Source organism: Chelon labrosus (assembly GCF_963514085.1).
Source record: "Chelon labrosus genome assembly, chromosome: 2".
Classification (NCBI taxonomy): Eukaryota; Metazoa; Chordata; class Actinopteri; order Mugiliformes; family Mugilidae; genus Chelon; species Chelon labrosus.
This window is the reverse complement of record NC_140338.1, coordinates 6,397,326-6,413,631: the sequence shown is the minus strand read 5'-3', so window position 1 is coordinate 6,413,631 and position 16,306 is coordinate 6,397,326. Positions and strand designations below refer to the sequence as shown.

At 45.1% G+C, this 16,306-nt stretch overlaps 1 protein-coding gene across 1 annotated transcript; it reads right to left on the bottom strand.

Moving 5' to 3' along the window:
* Positions 1-812: 812 nt before the first annotated feature.
* trmt1 (tRNA methyltransferase 1) lies at positions 813-14,692 on the bottom strand. Its single transcript, XM_084568782.1, has 16 exons — positions 14,616-14,692; positions 12,934-13,325; positions 11,436-11,625; positions 10,855-11,042; positions 10,622-10,737; positions 9,497-9,609; positions 8,297-8,445; positions 7,831-7,914; positions 7,623-7,692; positions 7,389-7,523; positions 6,738-6,823; positions 5,166-5,274; positions 4,946-5,022; positions 4,670-4,789; positions 3,596-3,710; positions 813-1,154 (listed from the first exon to the last, which is right to left on the bottom strand). The coding sequence occupies exons 2-16, from the start codon at positions 13,296-13,298 to the stop codon at positions 1,080-1,082; spliced, it is 1,992 nt and encodes a 663-aa protein (XP_084424908.1). The 5' UTR covers positions 13,299-13,325; positions 14,616-14,692; the 3' UTR covers positions 813-1,079.
* Positions 14,693-16,306: the final 1,614 nt, after the last annotated feature.

The following is a 16,306-nucleotide window of genomic DNA, read 5'->3' as shown; positions in this document are numbered from 1 at the left end:
CCGTACGCTTTTTCAAGTGTTTGACGTAGTTTGACGTCTCTCACCAACAGAACTCAATGACGATTCATCAAAACAGAGGTTTGACAGAGGACGCTCTCCCTTCAGAAAAGGAATCGGCTCAAGCATGAGACGTAAAAAAGGCCGTCTTCCAACAGTTCATCCTGGCCTACAAGCACGAACCAGCCACGAACACTCATCGAAACGGAGTCGAGAAAGGAGACACCGAAGCCCCGTTGGAAAACACCGAAATTCTTGGAAAACTCAGAAGCGGATGTTGTCCAGAATCTTCCTAATAGTGCTTCTTCCTCACTTGCTGGCGCGGCTGATGGTTTGCTTTCCATAGTTCCTGTCTGTAAAAGGGAGGACGGGTCAAGAACGTACAATAAAAAGCTATGCTGAGACGGGAGTTGGAAAAATGGGAAAGCATTTAGAGCGTGCTAATCACAATAAGCCCGAGGTTGCGCAAGCTCCGTCCTCGGCAAAAGCCTCCACGGAATTCTGGTTCGTTCTTCCGTACGCTTTTTGGACTCTTAACTAGTCCCGCAAAGTTTAGCCTGCAGAAACCACTCAAATATCAAGATGTTCAAAGATCCCTGCTGGGGTTCCACACACTGATCTTGAAAAACATTCATAACCGTCAAGGTCTTGAGGTGGTTGAAAAGATTTAATTGCTGCTGGTTAATTTACATCTTCCGTACAATTCGTTCCAACTTTGAATCAAAGGAGCGACTCAGATCGTATTTTTAAAGTGTGTGTTTGTAGAGATGAACACAAACGGTGACCTGCTATAAAGTTACAGAAATAAAGACAAAGATAAAAGGTATTTAAAGTCAAAATGAGGACTTTATTGGTATGTTCAACCAGCTGACAACAGTTTAAAAAGAAAAAATGGCATAAAAAGCTCTGTCTTAAAACTGAACAAAGGTCATGTTATATACACATTAATCCTCAGCTTTTAGGTTCCTCAACCAAAAAAAATACAGTCTGATAGCGCTGCATCTTTATAACATAATCCATTGCTGCAACGGACCGTTCAAGCTCTAGTAATAAAATAAAAATTAAAACAGAGTGAGGTGGAATTACTCCATTTTCTCTTCTTGTGTCTGCTCCAGGTCGTGGGAGTAGCAGCATTTGTCTCCATTCTTACACGTTCCCTGAGGAAAAATAAAAAATAAATCAATCTTTAAACAGGCTGCCGGACGATGATGTTATATTACAGCAGTGAATGAAACGTTTAAAGTGTGATTTGAAGCGTTGGGCTCATCTGGCTGGAAACCAGAAGCGAGTGGAACACCTGCCAGAAAGCAGCCTATGGAGACGACTCATTCCCTGGCATGTGTCTGCCGCAGTGTGCCGACACCAAAGAGTTCGCACGGGTAATTAGTATTTAGGTAAATGTCTGCCTTTATTTCTGTGAGACCTGCGCGAGCCAGCTTTGTTAAAAAAAAAAAAAGAACCTGTTGTGCTGAAATGATCCTGAGCTGCAGGGAACTCAATCAGCTTTAGTAAAGTGCTGGGAACAGACCATCAGTCGGGGCTGCTCCGCTTTTACTGCGCTGTGCTGCGGCGTCCCAAAGCGGGATTCAAATTGCTAATCGTGCAGCTAACTGCACTGATCGAGATCCCTACAGTACTTCTTAATTAATTTTACGTCAGTTTCCTCTTTTCATTCATTTTCTGGAACTGCTTGAGGCTGGAGCCTATCCTAGGGCTAACACAGAGAGACAGACAACCATTCACACTCACACCTACGGCCAATTTAGAATCAACAATGAACCTAACTAGTGGGAGGAAGCCGGAGTACCCGGAGAGACACAGGGAGAACATGCAAATTCAGAGAAAGGCCCCAGTTGGCCGATGGATTCAAACCCTGAACCTCCTTGCTGTGAGGCATCAGTGCTAACCACCACACCACTGTTCCGCCTTTTATGTCCGTTTAAAAACACCAAATTTCTACACCAAACTGAACTAATGAAAGCGTGACTTCATGCCAAGACGACTTGGAGGCGTAACTACACAACAAGTAGCGAAAACAGGTTGGTGGAGACCAAACCTGTGCCAAAAATGTGGACAAATGACACCTTATAAAGTTGTATATTAGAATTAATCTGATATTATATTCATGTTCACTTTGCAGATGTAAACCCACCTTTTAGTACCGTTTTGGTCTGCACCAACCTGTCCTCGCTAGCTAGCTGTAGATCAATACAGCTAAAACCAAAGAGGTGGTAGTAGATTTCCGGAGGTCGAGGCCTACACCTGCAGCTCGTAACCATCAACGGGGAGTGTGTAGAGGTGGTTCAGACCTATAAGCACCTGGGTCTACATCTGGATCACAAACTGGACTTGTCTGCTAACATAGACTCAAAAAAGGTCAGAGCCGTCTCTATTTCCTCAGGAGGCTAAGGGCGTTTAACATCTGCCGGAAGCTGCTGGACATGTTCTACCAGACTATCGTTGCCAGTGCACCATTCCCATGAGTCCAAAACGTTCCAGGCCATAAAACAAAAAACCGACGAGCAGAGAAAACTGCAACGACGGAAAGAGGTGCGTTAATCTGTTGGGATGATTCGAGTTAGTAGATGAATTTGTCAACGTCTAAGGTACAATTCATCACCACGGCCAAAGAAAGCACGGTGGGGGAAGCATCATGGTCCGAGGGCGCTCAGCTGCCCTCCTGACCTGGACGGCTCATCCGACCTTTCACAGAGAAGGCTGCAGAGAGCCGCGTTCTTCTTCAAGTAGGAAATAGTGACCTTATTTCAGCCTGAAAACACTAGCGCACTGGAAAAAAGTCAAGAGGCAATTGCTTGCCAGGGGTGCTGACCCAAATCTGGACAGATTATACCATTGTTTTACAAAAGCACACATTAATAGCATGGCTTTGTTGCAGCATTTACACACTCCGGAAACCGGAGGTGGAAGAAAAACACAACAGTGTTAGCTACTGCTGCAGCTGAAAGGAAATGATTCACTCCCCATACCATGTATTTCCCCCGTCTTCCTCTTAAATTGAGTAAAACGAATGGAAATACCAAAAAAAACCAAAAAAAAAACCACTTCCACAACCCGAACCAGGCCGGCGTCATTTAAACCTTTTCATCATCGGCCACGTCGAGTCGACCTGCGACAAATAAATCCCTGAAAGCAGATCTCCTACAGCGGCAAAGGTCTTCCTCCAAGAATGGCGACGAGGACTTCTGAATAACTCATAAATGATTAACGAACTCGCTGTTTGTGTTGCGATGCGTTCAGGGAACACGGGATGAGAGAAAACAAAACTCATCATTTCAGGCATAAAACCACAGGCAAATTATTCATGCATCTTCCATTACGGTTCTAGGAAAAGAAATGAGTCCGGTGGGTGTTTACCTGGAAGAAAAAAAACAAAAAACTTTTCTAGGAAAGAAACAGCTTGTCTTTTGTCTTTCCAAGGAAACAACCTTTGTTTTAGAGAAACCGTGAACACAAAAGAGTTCCACCTACAGGAACACACGATCAGCCCCGTTCCACTAATTAGCGGTTAGCTTTTAAGCAGTGTTCCTACGGCCGGGGGGATTAACTGTTGCTCTTTGCCGTTTGCGGCATGACTGACCTGTTTGAACTTCTTGCAGGGGAAGTTCTTCAGCTGAGAGGAGTCCGTGATCTGGTGTTTCCTCTTGTTCTGGAACTTCTTCCTCTTGTCTTGCAGATCAGTTTCGATGCCGCCGCTGGGAGGGGAGGAGATCGAAAAGTCAGCAACGGGATTCAGGGATCTTCACAGTTTCTCTTGCAAAATTTTGGTACTATATCTGGGAATGAAGTCAAATTGTTTGGCCAAATCTAGAAAGTTTAATGGACAGATTATTGGGCAGGCCTCCTAGGGCAGAGGGCTCTGTAACGTCTTAAATAAACAGTCTTACGTTATTGCTCCTTGCACGGTTTTAGTTTCTTTTATAAATCAGAACTGAAAACAAGCTGAAAATTCGATTTGTGTGCAGTCCACAGAGCCTTCTTTACACAAGTGTCTCCACCGAAACGACTGTGAATAAAGCTAAAGTTGACTTTTCTGATAACAATCCTCGTACCGCTCAAATGCCAAATGTATATGTGTGCAGTCTAGAGACGTTGCCACATTTTCTGTCAATTCTTTCTGATTTGGTTGTGGATTTAGCGAGAGATGTTCTGCAGGCTGTGACGTACGAACCCTGGTGGTTTTGATAATGTCGGCATCGGGAAGTCATTACGGGGCACGTTTCAACCGATACAAGGAAAAATTGATGAAACTGGATGGTCCTTAAACCGGTCAGACTTGTGTTGTTGTAAATTAAATTTCTGGAATGGAAGGAGGTGGAGACGATAAAAATTGAAGGGACGGACATGGAGTGCTTCACAAAGAGTGGAGCTAAATGGAACGAGAAGGTCAGACTCCCAATAGTTTAAGTGACTAATTCAAGTGTTTTAAGTGTTTACAAGCCCCAAATAGCCATTAAATATATCTGAATACATTCATGTTTTAATTTCAGCTTGCCGTCTGAAACGCAAAGAGAAGCGGCACATTTTATTACAGCTGAAGTCCCATTAGAACACATTAATGTGCCTTATGCTGTTTGCCTGTGCTTATGTTAGTCTGCCAGGTGTGTGTGTGTGTGTGTAGGTGTGTGTTTGTGTGGCAGGTTGTGTTACTCACCTGGCTTTCGCACGAGCTTTGGGTCCCCAGAAGGCCTGGGGATTCTCCTGGAATCGCGTCAGGTGACGTTTACGCGACTGAGGGTTGGCGTCCTCCCGAACTGTGAAACAGGCCTCTAGGCTACAAACACACAAACACAATATCCAGAACAAGGATGTTAGGTCAGCATACATTTGACGTAGTGAGTAATGAGTGTTGAACAGCTTCTTTCCTGTTCTAGTATCACAAACTAAATCTGTAATGTGGCCTGACTGAATCTGGGAGGACTGGTCTCACCTGGGCTCTTTTGAGAGGATCTTAGACGCGGGGCTAGTCGGAGACAGCTTCTCCCTCTTCACTGGGTTTTCTTTCTCCTAAAATCGACGATAAATCAAACCCAGGAAATCAGTTTGTGTTTCCTAAATGTCGAGCAAACCTTCAACTAACAACCCAAGGAGGTTCGGGACAGTTAAAAATAACTCTTTTATTTATTTATCGATTGATTTGTAGAGACTACCCAGCATCGCATGATGTCCCAGATGGCCGCGGGAGGAGCGTCTGTCTTGATGGCGTTCTTACAGGCGTGAGAGAGGGAAACCCTGTGACCAGCGTGAAGGAGAGCAGATCTGCAGAGAGGGGAAACAAAAACGAGCCGATTCAGTCTGCGACAAATGTATAAAAATAACCTGGATGTGCTGCAGATGGATCAATTTACAGATATTCCTCTAAAGACAAGCCTCCAAGAAAGTGTAGGAACAGTTTTAGAATGTTAATACAGGACGTTAGTGGGCTACTAGTCTCAGGAAGTTTAGTTAACGCATGAGATGATTAGTTAAAGTACTTTAATTATTTTGAATAAGTGCAATACTACCACTTTTTAAAGATTAACTTTATGACTAAAAGGAGCCTTAGAGCCGTAAGCCTCACTGCCAAGGACTGTTTGGGAGTGCAGCCTTGTTTTAAAGATTAAATACTTTGCAGTAGTTCAGCTCGAAGTGGTCGAATATCAAAAATGCAGCACAGTTTCTTTGCATTTGTCATAAAGGTAGCCCGTCAGGATTTCGATTTTATGCTGCGTAGGCTGGAAGGAGCTGTACGGTGGAGAGAGTCTGAGGCTGCAGCTGCATTAGCCTTGAAAAGAGGATAGGTCAGCGACTCTAGCGACTCGTTTGTCTTGGATACCGTCACCAAACCACTGAAAGGAGTCCGTTTGCGTTAGTCCCCCAATGAACGACAGTCTCCCCGATCACTTGGACTGAGGTGTGCGACCTTATGAGTCCAAGATCCCAAAGGTAAACTGGGAAAGACAACAACCACATGACCTTCTTCCATTGCTCCAGAGTCCAATCTTTATGCTCCCTAGCAAATTGAAGCATTTTTCTTCCAGTTAGCCTCATTGATTAGTGGTTTTCTTAAGGCTACACAGCTGTTCAGTCCCAATTCATTAAGTTCCCTTCACATCGTAGGTGTGAAAATGCTCTTACTTTCACCATTAAACATAGCTCTGAGTTCTACTGTTGTTTTTCTTCGATATGATTTCACCAAATGTTTAAGTGATCCCCGATTACGATCAATCAGTATTTTTTTCCCAACCACATTTCTTCCTCTAAGACGATGGTTCCCCACTACCCTTCAAGTTTTTAATAATGCGTTGGACAGTTCTTAACCCAGTTTTAGTAGTTTCTTCAATCTCCTTAGATGTTTTCTCTGCTTGATGCATGCCAATGATTTGACCCTTCTCAGACAGACTAACATCTTTCCCACGACCACAGGATGTGTCTTTAGACATGGTTGTTTAAGAAATGAGAAGCTACTCATGGCATCAGTTGAAATGTAGCTAAGAAATGTAGCTTTTTCTATCAACACTGCAGGAATGGAAGAATTTCTTACTACAAACACTGACTGAATGCCATGTAAAAAAAAAAGAGGCAATTTCTCTCCTGGAGACTTTGAGTTAAGGTTAGACTTTGGTGAGGGTTAGACAAGCAGTAGTTGTGGTTTGGAGTACGTCTCTGATACCAGTCAATGTTAATGTCTTTCAGAGTGATACAAACTGCCCTTGTGTGTTTGTGGGCATACATGTGCGTACCTCAACTGGAGCAGGGGCGGGGTATTACAGTGTATCGTGCTGCTCAGGCTGTCCGCGGCGTAATAAAGAGGCACGTCCTCCAACTCCTGGAACAAACGGCAACAACAGATGTGACGATGAATCAGTGGAGAACAAAACCTGAAGCCAAGGAGACGATCATCACGGCTGTTTGAACGTGAGCGCACATTTCACACTTGAAGAAGCTAACCACGCCTTCATGTCAATACAAAAATATGATGCGTATAGCAGGAATAATAAGAGCATATACACTGATCAGGCATAACATTATGACCACCTGCCTAATGTTGTGTAGGTCTCCCTTGTGGTGACTCATCAGAGAATGGACATGGGCCTTCTGAGGGTGTCCTGTGGTGTCTGGCAACAAAATGTTGTTAGTGGGGGGGGCCTTTGAGGGGAGGGTCCTCTGTGGATCATCCCACAGATACTTGATCAGTTTGGGATCTAGTGAATTTGGAGGCCAGGTCAACACCTTGTGCTGAGTTGTTCCTAAAGCGTTTTTTGTGTGTGCGCCTGTGTCAGGCTGCATCCTGCTGGGGATGGCTGCTGCCATCAAGGAGTGTCATTGCTATGGGGTGGGGGGGTCATAATGTTGTGGCTGATCGGTGCGTGTTTAAAAAGGTAAATGCATACCTCGGTCACCATGCTGAGCATCCCCTCAATCCGTTTGGACGTCCCAAATCTGGTGGGGTTTCCCGACACCGAAGACAAAACCTTCTGGACAAACGCCAGGTCGTGGATCGGCTCCGCCCAGATGGGACCGCCCAGCTTCACGGAGGGAAGATAGATGCAAGCTTCAGCTGTATGTGCGTATGTTTACGCTGTAATAACTCAATCATCGATGAAGAAAATAACCAAATGTGTCACCTGATGTCTCTGTCCACAGTGCTCACACTCTGGTCCAACGGGGGGTCCGGTGGCAGCGGAATACTTCATACTGAAATCACAGCAGATGCAAGTTTACATTGAGCCAGAGGCAAGACACGGAGATGCAACTTCTGCCTCCAAGTGTGAGGGGTTTGCATCATCATATACATCACTGTCACATCCAACAGAGCGGTGTGCACAGTCTTACTTTTTTCCATTGCTCGTTCTCCTGCCCATTCTCTGCAAGTGGAAAGACCCGCAGCCGACACAGTTGTAGACCAGAGCCTGCTTACTGCAACACAATGAGACAAAGATTTAAGTTTAACCACTGAGCACATCTCAAATATGTCCTTTTCTATGCGTATGTAAGCGCCTTAAAGGCACAGCTACACTATTCTTTTGACTTAAAATGCATCTAAATAGGATTTTTTTGGTATTGTGTCAATTTGTGTATGTTGTGTTACATATCAAAGTTAAAAGTGCCGGCCTTAAGAGAAAATGTGTCTAAGTAATTGACGTTAAATCTCATATTTCTGTTATTTTAGTTCTGCTGCTGCATTTACTTTTACAATTTGTTGCTGCAGTGACCCAGTTTCAGGATCATTCATTCTTTCATCTTTCATCTTCAGACAGAAGGCCGTATATGTGAGTTAACCGGGTGTAGGCGTGAGCACCTGGCGGAGTTCTTGACCGTGGCCTGTCCCGTGAAGACGCGCACAAAGATCCGAATGTAAAAGTCGACACTGACGCACAGCAGGGGCCGGATGTAGCGCTGGTACACCCCGGCCCGCTGGTCCAAACTGTGGAGGATGATGCGAAGAGCCTGAAGATGGATAGAAGGTGGGGATTATTTTCCTGTGAGACGTCTCTCAAAGAAAGAAAGTCCTCCTGAAAGAAAACCCTGTAAACACTTCACCAGTTGCTTATTTCTAACAATGGCCCCGTTCAGACCTGGTTATATGAGTGATCCCATCACAAGTGGCCGAGTGCAGATGTGAACATACCCGGGACGTATCAAGGACACATTTGAGAGAGGTGGTCTGGGACACATATGACCTCGTTCCTATGGTAGCGTGAACCATAGACTGTATATAAATATGGACTACACGTCCTTGCATCGGCCAAACTGATGCCATTTTCCTCGCGTCTTTGGAGCCAGAGTCTTCGCGGCACGGTCCGAGAGTGGAGCCACGCTATCGATGACCCGACCACACTTCCTCCAGACTCACTCGCTAATTAATACTGCGCTCTGCTCTACCTCCACCAGATACAAAGAATAGGATAGGTCACATCCTGTTTCTATAGCGTCAAAAAACTAACAAAAATGAAACTTATCCAAAAAATTGAACAACATTATATTAACTACCTGAAATGAGTGAAACCATCCTTTAAAAAAATATATCTGACGTGTATTTTAGTGTTTTAGTTTGGCCCAAGCCCCGCCCACTAACATGGAGGGGGCGGAGCTAATGATCTATACTGCAGCCAGCCACCAGGGGGAGCTCTACTTGCTTTGGCTTCCCTTCAGAACACAAAGAAAGGAGACAGGATCTCGAGATGCATTTAAAATGTCAAGTGTGAACAAAGTAGTGGATCACGGAGAACACGATCAAACAATAAACCCCTAACAGTTCCATAATAAACTTCACTTGTTGTTACTGTTCTACCAGTTAGTTAGCCATAGTCAAAGCAACAAGGACAGAAATCTATATTAACGCTTTAATGATGCTAAAAAGCTGCAAACATATCCTAAGTTTGGGGGATTCAACCACATACTGTTTGCATTCATGCAAGAAAAGATGAGCACATGACGTGTCTGTTCATGTGCTGCACGTGAATGTGTGTGTGTGTATGTGTGCGCTCGATGCTCTCACCATTTCATGGCAGTATTTGGCTTTGATGGAGACGGAGCAATATTTGCTGTAGCAGGTCTCTCCGCTGTTTCCTGCCAACACGGCCATGTCTGTACACGTTACACACAACAGACCTGAGAGAGAAAACACACCCACAGAGAGAGAGAGAGAGAGAGAGAGAGAGAGAGTCAGCAAGGACGACAAAAGAGAACTGCAGGAAATTTAGACGGTGCAGTGACTCCCTCTAGTTGCAGACAATGGGTGAAGTTTTACCGTTTAAGAAACTGTTTTTTTGAATATAACAGGATAAAACCCAGACAAGAAATATTTCACAAACCAACTGAGACTCACTTTAGATCCAACTGTCAAACTGATCTTATGCCCGTTTAACTGAAATGCATGTCTTTGAAGAAGGTTGAAAGCCAACAGATAACACGAGAAGCACATTCAGTCTTTCACGAATAGATGAGCAGAACTATACGATTTGAAAATGGCAGATTTAACCCGATGGGCTACCATGCCTTGCTTCAACGGCCAGTCGAGGGGAATAATCCTTCAGTGGTTTTGTGTACGAGCAAAAGCAGACAGCACCCCATAGCGATGACACTCCTTGATGGCAGCAGCCATCCCCAGCAGCATCTGCAGAAGCCCCTCCCCCTTATCTCACAGGTCCCAAAGGCCCCAAAGGCCCCCCACTAACAACATTCTGTTGCCAGACACCACAGGACACCCTCAGAAGTCCCATGTCCATTCTCCGATGAGTCACAACTGTTTTGGGAGGCTCAAGGGAGACCTACACGTCATCAGGATGGTCCAAACGTTTCTCAGCAGAGCATTGTATCGTCACGTGACTGTCGGTGGTCATAATGTCGTGGCTGATCGGTGTACGTAACCAGACGATATTTTAAATTGGGATTTGTGCAAAATCAAACTTGTTTTGTGCGATTTTTAAGGTTCCACCTACTCTGAGGCCGAAATGAGATAAAAAAAGAAATGACCTGAAGATCCTGAACCACCTTGAAAATAAGTAAGCGGAGACAAATAGCTCCTCTGGTGCGTGCTCCACTTATTGCCGTGAGCTTTTCAGAAGATGACACGTGACGGAGGGAGTCGGAAGGGATGAACATGACAGATTGAACCACCCACCTCCTTCGCTGACAGCCTGCACGGCAGCATCCAGGAAAGAGGCGGGGCTGCCGTAGGGATCCAGATCAATGACATCATAGCGCTCCTTCTTCCCTCGCATCTCGTACATCAGCATGCTGGGCACGAAATAAAAAAAACAACAAAGAGAGAGAAATGAGGAAACATTTGGCAAACTTTTCTATGACCACTCTTATCTTAGTATTCCTAGATCCCCCGACCTCGAGCAGTCATACCTGGCGTCCCTGCAGCTGGCCTGGACCAGGTGGCTCACTCCGTTGTACTGGGCGTTCCTGGCGATCAGAGCCGCCGCCTTGGTGGAGAAGTCGTTGGCGGTGACGCTGTGCACGCCCGGGACCTCCAGGGCGAAGCGCACCGAGCGCAAACCGGACGCCGCCAGGCCCTCCAGGAGGCGAAGGCCTTGCTGAAAGGGGCGCGAGGGACCAAACTTAAAAGCTGCGCCGACAGATTTTGGGAAGCGGTTGGGGAGTTTGAGGACGGTTTAGCTTTTCATGTACGGAGCAACCAGTCCTTGCCAGAAAGAGCTGACACTTGATGTGAATTTGGAGGCCAAGTCAACACCTTGGGCTGTTCTTCATGTTTTTTGAGTTATTCCTAAACAGTTTTTGTTGCCGACCAAGCTTTTGGAGAGCTTGGTCGGCAACAATGTCTAGGTGGGCGGTACGTGTCTAGATAACATCCACATACCAGGACCAGATTTCCCAGCAGAACATTGCATTACAACCAGATCATTGATGTCATTCCCTTCACTTGCCATTGGTTTTAATGTTGTGGCTGATCAGTGTCGCACACATACCTCACACTTCTGCCCTACTTCTGCGGTTACAGCCGGCTCCTCCGCTCCATTTTTCTCCTCCGTCTGACTGTCGGCCTCGTTGGCGTCCTCCGACAGAGAGACCACCACCCGCTCTTTTTCTCCCGGCACCACCACCTTCACGCCGCGCTGAGCCAGCAGATCTCTGGCAAACTCTGTGATCACAGCACATCTGGAAACCAAAAACCACGTGTACTGTTAATAAAGACTTTAAGAACGTAAAACCAGCCCTCTCTCCTAAAAACACAACTCCCGTCATAATTTTGAAGTCACCGGTAATTCAAAACCAGTTCTCGTTTTGCAGTTTCTTCAGGAAGGGCTGGAGCAAGCGAAACAAAATATGGCTGCAGAATAAAACAAAAACAAAATAAATGCAAACCTAAACTGAGCAGGTTAGGTTCTCATTCGTGTGCATCAATCTGTAGTCTGCAGAATATCTTAAAAACTGCTGAACAAACATTAACAGTAGGTCTAATGAAAGACCTGATTGTGGTTGGGTTTTTGTTTTTTGTCCAGATGGCGCCACCATGTGGCCGCTGGACAAACATAGTTTTGCGAGTCGCAGAAGCTGGGAGGATTTTGATGATTTTCATGCAAAGACTGAAGGAATTTAAGCTTCAGGTTGTTCTACAAAAACAGGAAGAACTGACTTTGGTCGTTAGGTTGGACTCTAAAAGACTGCAAACTACAAACTGATCCCAAACTGATCAAATCTGAATGCAGGCAAACACTTAGATAGATATAATATTGTCTTTACCATGTCTGTATAAGTTAAAATTTTAAGTTGATATGTGACAAAACAAACCATTGCTCATGTTAGAACATTAAGGAGATTTGCAGGTAAATATTTAAGTATGCAATTCCCACATATTCAGAAGTTACACTGTTTCTCTTATGACCTACGGCTAATTCAGAGGATTGTAAATATCATAGGCCGTATATAAAGATGGATGGTGAAAGTGTTCCTTAAAAGTGAAGCTAAAGCAAGTAGAGCTCCCCCTGGTGGCTGCCTGCAGTATTAAGGTCATAAGCTCCGCCTCCTCCATGTTAGTGGGCGGGACTTGGGCAGAACTAAAACACTAAAATACACGTCAAATCAGAGGTTGTGCGAGACTTTTTCATTGCCTGTCATTTTGACTGACAGGGTCATAAAAATCCCTTCACAATCTATTTTTTACTTGTCACTTTAATTTGGACTCTGGCTCCAAAGTTGCAAGATGGCGCCGCCCGTATCCCCGGGAAAATAGTGTCAGTTTGGCCAATGGAAGGAAGTGGGGACGCATTGTGTATATTTATATACAGTCTATGGTAAGTACTCAGCTGAGTTACACTCTTTATGGAATCAACCTTAACCACCAATAAACTCCTTCAGTATATGGAAACACCTTGAATGCATCTGAGGGGCCGATACCTGTGGCGTGAAGTGACATTACGTCTTATATTTACGTGCAAAGACTCGATATTCAGGGTTCACACTCACGTTAAATCTCTGTTAAACTCCTGGACCGGGTTGTAAAACACCTCATTGGCACTGGGAAACAAGATGGCCGCCTTTCCCTCCTTCACCACCGTCTCTCCAGGGAGCAGTCCCGCAGTAGCCGCCTTCTCCTGGCCGCCTGTCCCGTCAGCGGCGGCCGGGCTCGTATCTTCTGCAGCGGGCGTGGGTTTAGGGTCGGTGGCGGGAACCTCGGAGTCCATGGATCTCGGTCGCCTGCTGGTGACAGCAGCAGCAGCAGCAGCACTGCCAACACGACACAGAAAGGTCTGCGTGGCACAAGAGGCGCGGGATGGATGCGTGTGGTGGGAAACGATGAGGGGGTAAAGCCGGGCTGTCCGAACCAACATCAAGGTACACCGTCTGCAAAAATATGTCTTTAGAAAACATATAAAATTAAACATAAAGTCTAGTAAAATTGCAACACATACAAGTTTTAACCTTTCTACAATTTCTTTCCTTTCTCAATGCGCCTTGGTGCTGAAAACTGACGATACCCCAATCAGGTATAACATTATGACCACCTTCCTAATATTGTGCAGGTCTCCCTTGTGCCTCCAAAACAGTTGTGACTCATCAGAGAACGGACATGGGCCTTCTGAGGGTGTCCTGTGGTGTCTGGCAACAAGATGTTGTTAGTGGGGGGGATTTGGAAGGGAGGGTCCTCTGTGGATCATCCCACAGATACTTAATCAGTTTGAGATCTAGTGAATTTGGAGGCCAGGTCAACACCTTGTGATGTTCTTCATGTTTTGTTTTTTTCAGTTGTTCCTAAAGTATTTTTGTGTGTGTCTGTGTCAGGCTGCATCCTGCTGGGTATGGCTGCTGCCATCAAGGAGTGTCATTGTTATGGGGTGGGTGGTACATGCATAAGTAATGTCCACACGAACGAATGCCAGGTCCAAAGGTTTCCCAGCAGAACACTGAACTGTCACAAGACGGTCAATGTTATTCACTTCTCCTGTCAGTAGTTTTAATGTTGTGGCTGACCAGTGTATACTTCCACTGCTAACTGTATGCACCTTGATTTGAAAGACGCCTTTAACAACTAATGAATGTTCAAATTCGCCAGTGATCTTGCGGGTCAGTTGATCGATTCACACTTAATTTGAGCACAGCACACACAAAAACAAACCCTTCAGGCCTGTACCTTTGTCTTTAGTGGATTTTACATATTCATATGTCTCCATGACAACGGTTATTTGGCATGCCATGCCCCACCAAAAATTCTCCAGATTGAATGAGATATATTTTACATGCTGGAGATATTTAATATGCACTTTGGCTTAGTAAACGGCTATGAAAATATCAGATATCACAGCTGCTGGTTAGTATATGTTAACCAACTAACTCACTGATTTATCAACAGCATTAATATTGATTTGAAACGCAAAATAAATTAGATTTTCTTTAAATACCTGTGTCTTACAGTAATATAACATTAAATTAGAGAACGCTTGTTTGTCATTTCGGCTTAAACGACAAACACCACTACTTAAGACAACAACAGCTTGCTGGTTAGCATGTTTGCTAGCTAGCTAGCTAGCTAGGCTAACCAAGTAGCGGCTAACTTGTTTAGCGTTGACAACTTCTCGCTCCGCTTTTCTATTTTGTCTGTGGCTTCTTTGGAAAATGAATGCGGGGAGGCGTCTCTGCTGTTTGTTTACCTGCCGGTGTCAGCTCCAGGGTTCTGCTCTCACGTTAGCACATGGAAGCTGCCATGTTGGTTTCTAGCGGATCTACGGAAGCCCGCTAGGTTTGAGAGAAATGAAGCTGCGCGCTCCCTCCCCCTCCCCCACCCTCCAGCCCCGCCCCCTCCGCTAGTGTCGTGTAATGTCAGGGTAACGGTGTAATGTAAGGACACGGAGGAGAGGAGAGAGTGAGAGGAGAGAGGGTCGATCCGTCAGCCGCTGCACAAACTGCCCTACTTTCCCCGCAGTGAACATGTGAGGAGACTGAAAAAACACAAACATCAGTCTGCTGCTCTCATGAATAATCTAATTTAATCTCGTCGTGCCTGAAGTAAGTGATGCATTCTGATGAAAAAGGCTGAACATAGCCTATGGATTAACCACAGCAGCCCAGGCCTGTGATGTGGGGACATGAAATTAATTAAATAAATAAATAAATAAATAAATAAATGAAAGCTGCCCAGAGAAACAAGGTCAGTGCGGGTCACTGCTGTGCAGCTCAAGCAATGTACAGGCACAGTAAAGTGATTTTAGGTCGGTACATGATTGGGGGGGCCGTTTAAGGACAACGGGCTGAATGAAATACACTGCTTAAAGGTTGCAGCTTTCATTTTTGTTCCCTTTTATCGCACTGAATGCTGTTATTATGTGTAGAAGGAGACAAGGAGTCACATGTTTGGCAGCATTTGGTTTATATATTTGCATCGTGCTGGAGGAGAGAAAGGGGCACAGGGGCCAGGTACTGTGCAGGGGCCCCCAAAAGCTCCGTGCATGTTTTTTTGTTTTTTTTTGCAAAAATAAAAATGCATTTTGGAATATTCAACTGGTCTCTGTAAGAAACTGGGCCTGCGAAGATAATCCACCCCCACCACACTTATCAGAACTCAGCGTCCACGAGGTGCAATCATGATGGCGTAACAGACATCGCACAGCCAGTGACCTCTTCATTGTTCTGCCTCCAGAGCACAAGTGCAGGACCCCTCGGGGCTGCAGCCGCCACTGCAAAAGCTCGCTGCAGCAGCAACAGCAACAGCAACAGCAACAGCAACGACAGCACATAAAAGGGTGAGCTGCTGAGAAACCACATGTTGTTGTGTTGTGTTGTTTTTTTTTTTTCTTATTCAGGATATGTTGTACCTCATGCATGTCATGGCGTGCGACACATACAGTATGCTCCGCTGTACATCCGGTTTCTTACTTGACATGCATCCCCCTGTTTTATTCATGCACAATTCAAAGTAAGTAAAATATAAAAAAAAGTTCAAACAGTTAAAAATGGAAGAAGAAGATATTGGAAGAAGATAAAACTAGAATATTTGAGGGTGCTTTGGCTCCTGGGGGCTCTTGTGTCCTATTTTTTTTTTTGAAGTCTTGGCTACAACCTTCAATTGTAGCCTATATATATATATTTTTTTTTTTTTTTCTATGTGCAGCTTTCACATGATCATCACGTGTGACAAATATCACATTTAACCTACTTTCCCTTCATCCACCATCACGCTGTAATCGAGTGGTACCAAATTGGTACCGTTTTTCCACAAAGTGAGACACGGATTGGAGCGTGAGTGAAGGGGAGGATGAGGTTGGGGGGGGGGGGGGGGGGGGGGCAGCAAAGAAAAAGAAAAAACAAAAAAGAATCTGCATCTACTGTATACGCTCACACGCCT

What these genes read in the sequence shown, in the direction of transcription:
- trmt1 (XM_084568782.1), bottom strand. Translation starts at nt 13,298, where the DNA reads ATGTTGGTTCGGACAGCCCGGCTTTACCCCCTCATCGTTTCCCACCAC. An exon ending in GCCAGCTGCAGGGACGCCAG is followed by an intron (nt 10,738 to 10,854) that starts GTATGACTGCTC and finishes TTTCGTGCCCAG; the next exon opens with CATGCTGATGTACGAGATGC. An exon ending in AAAGCTCGTGCGAAAGCCAG is followed by an intron (nt 3,711 to 4,669) that starts GTGAGTAACACA and finishes CTCCCCTCCCAG; the next exon opens with CGGCGGCATCGAAACTGATC.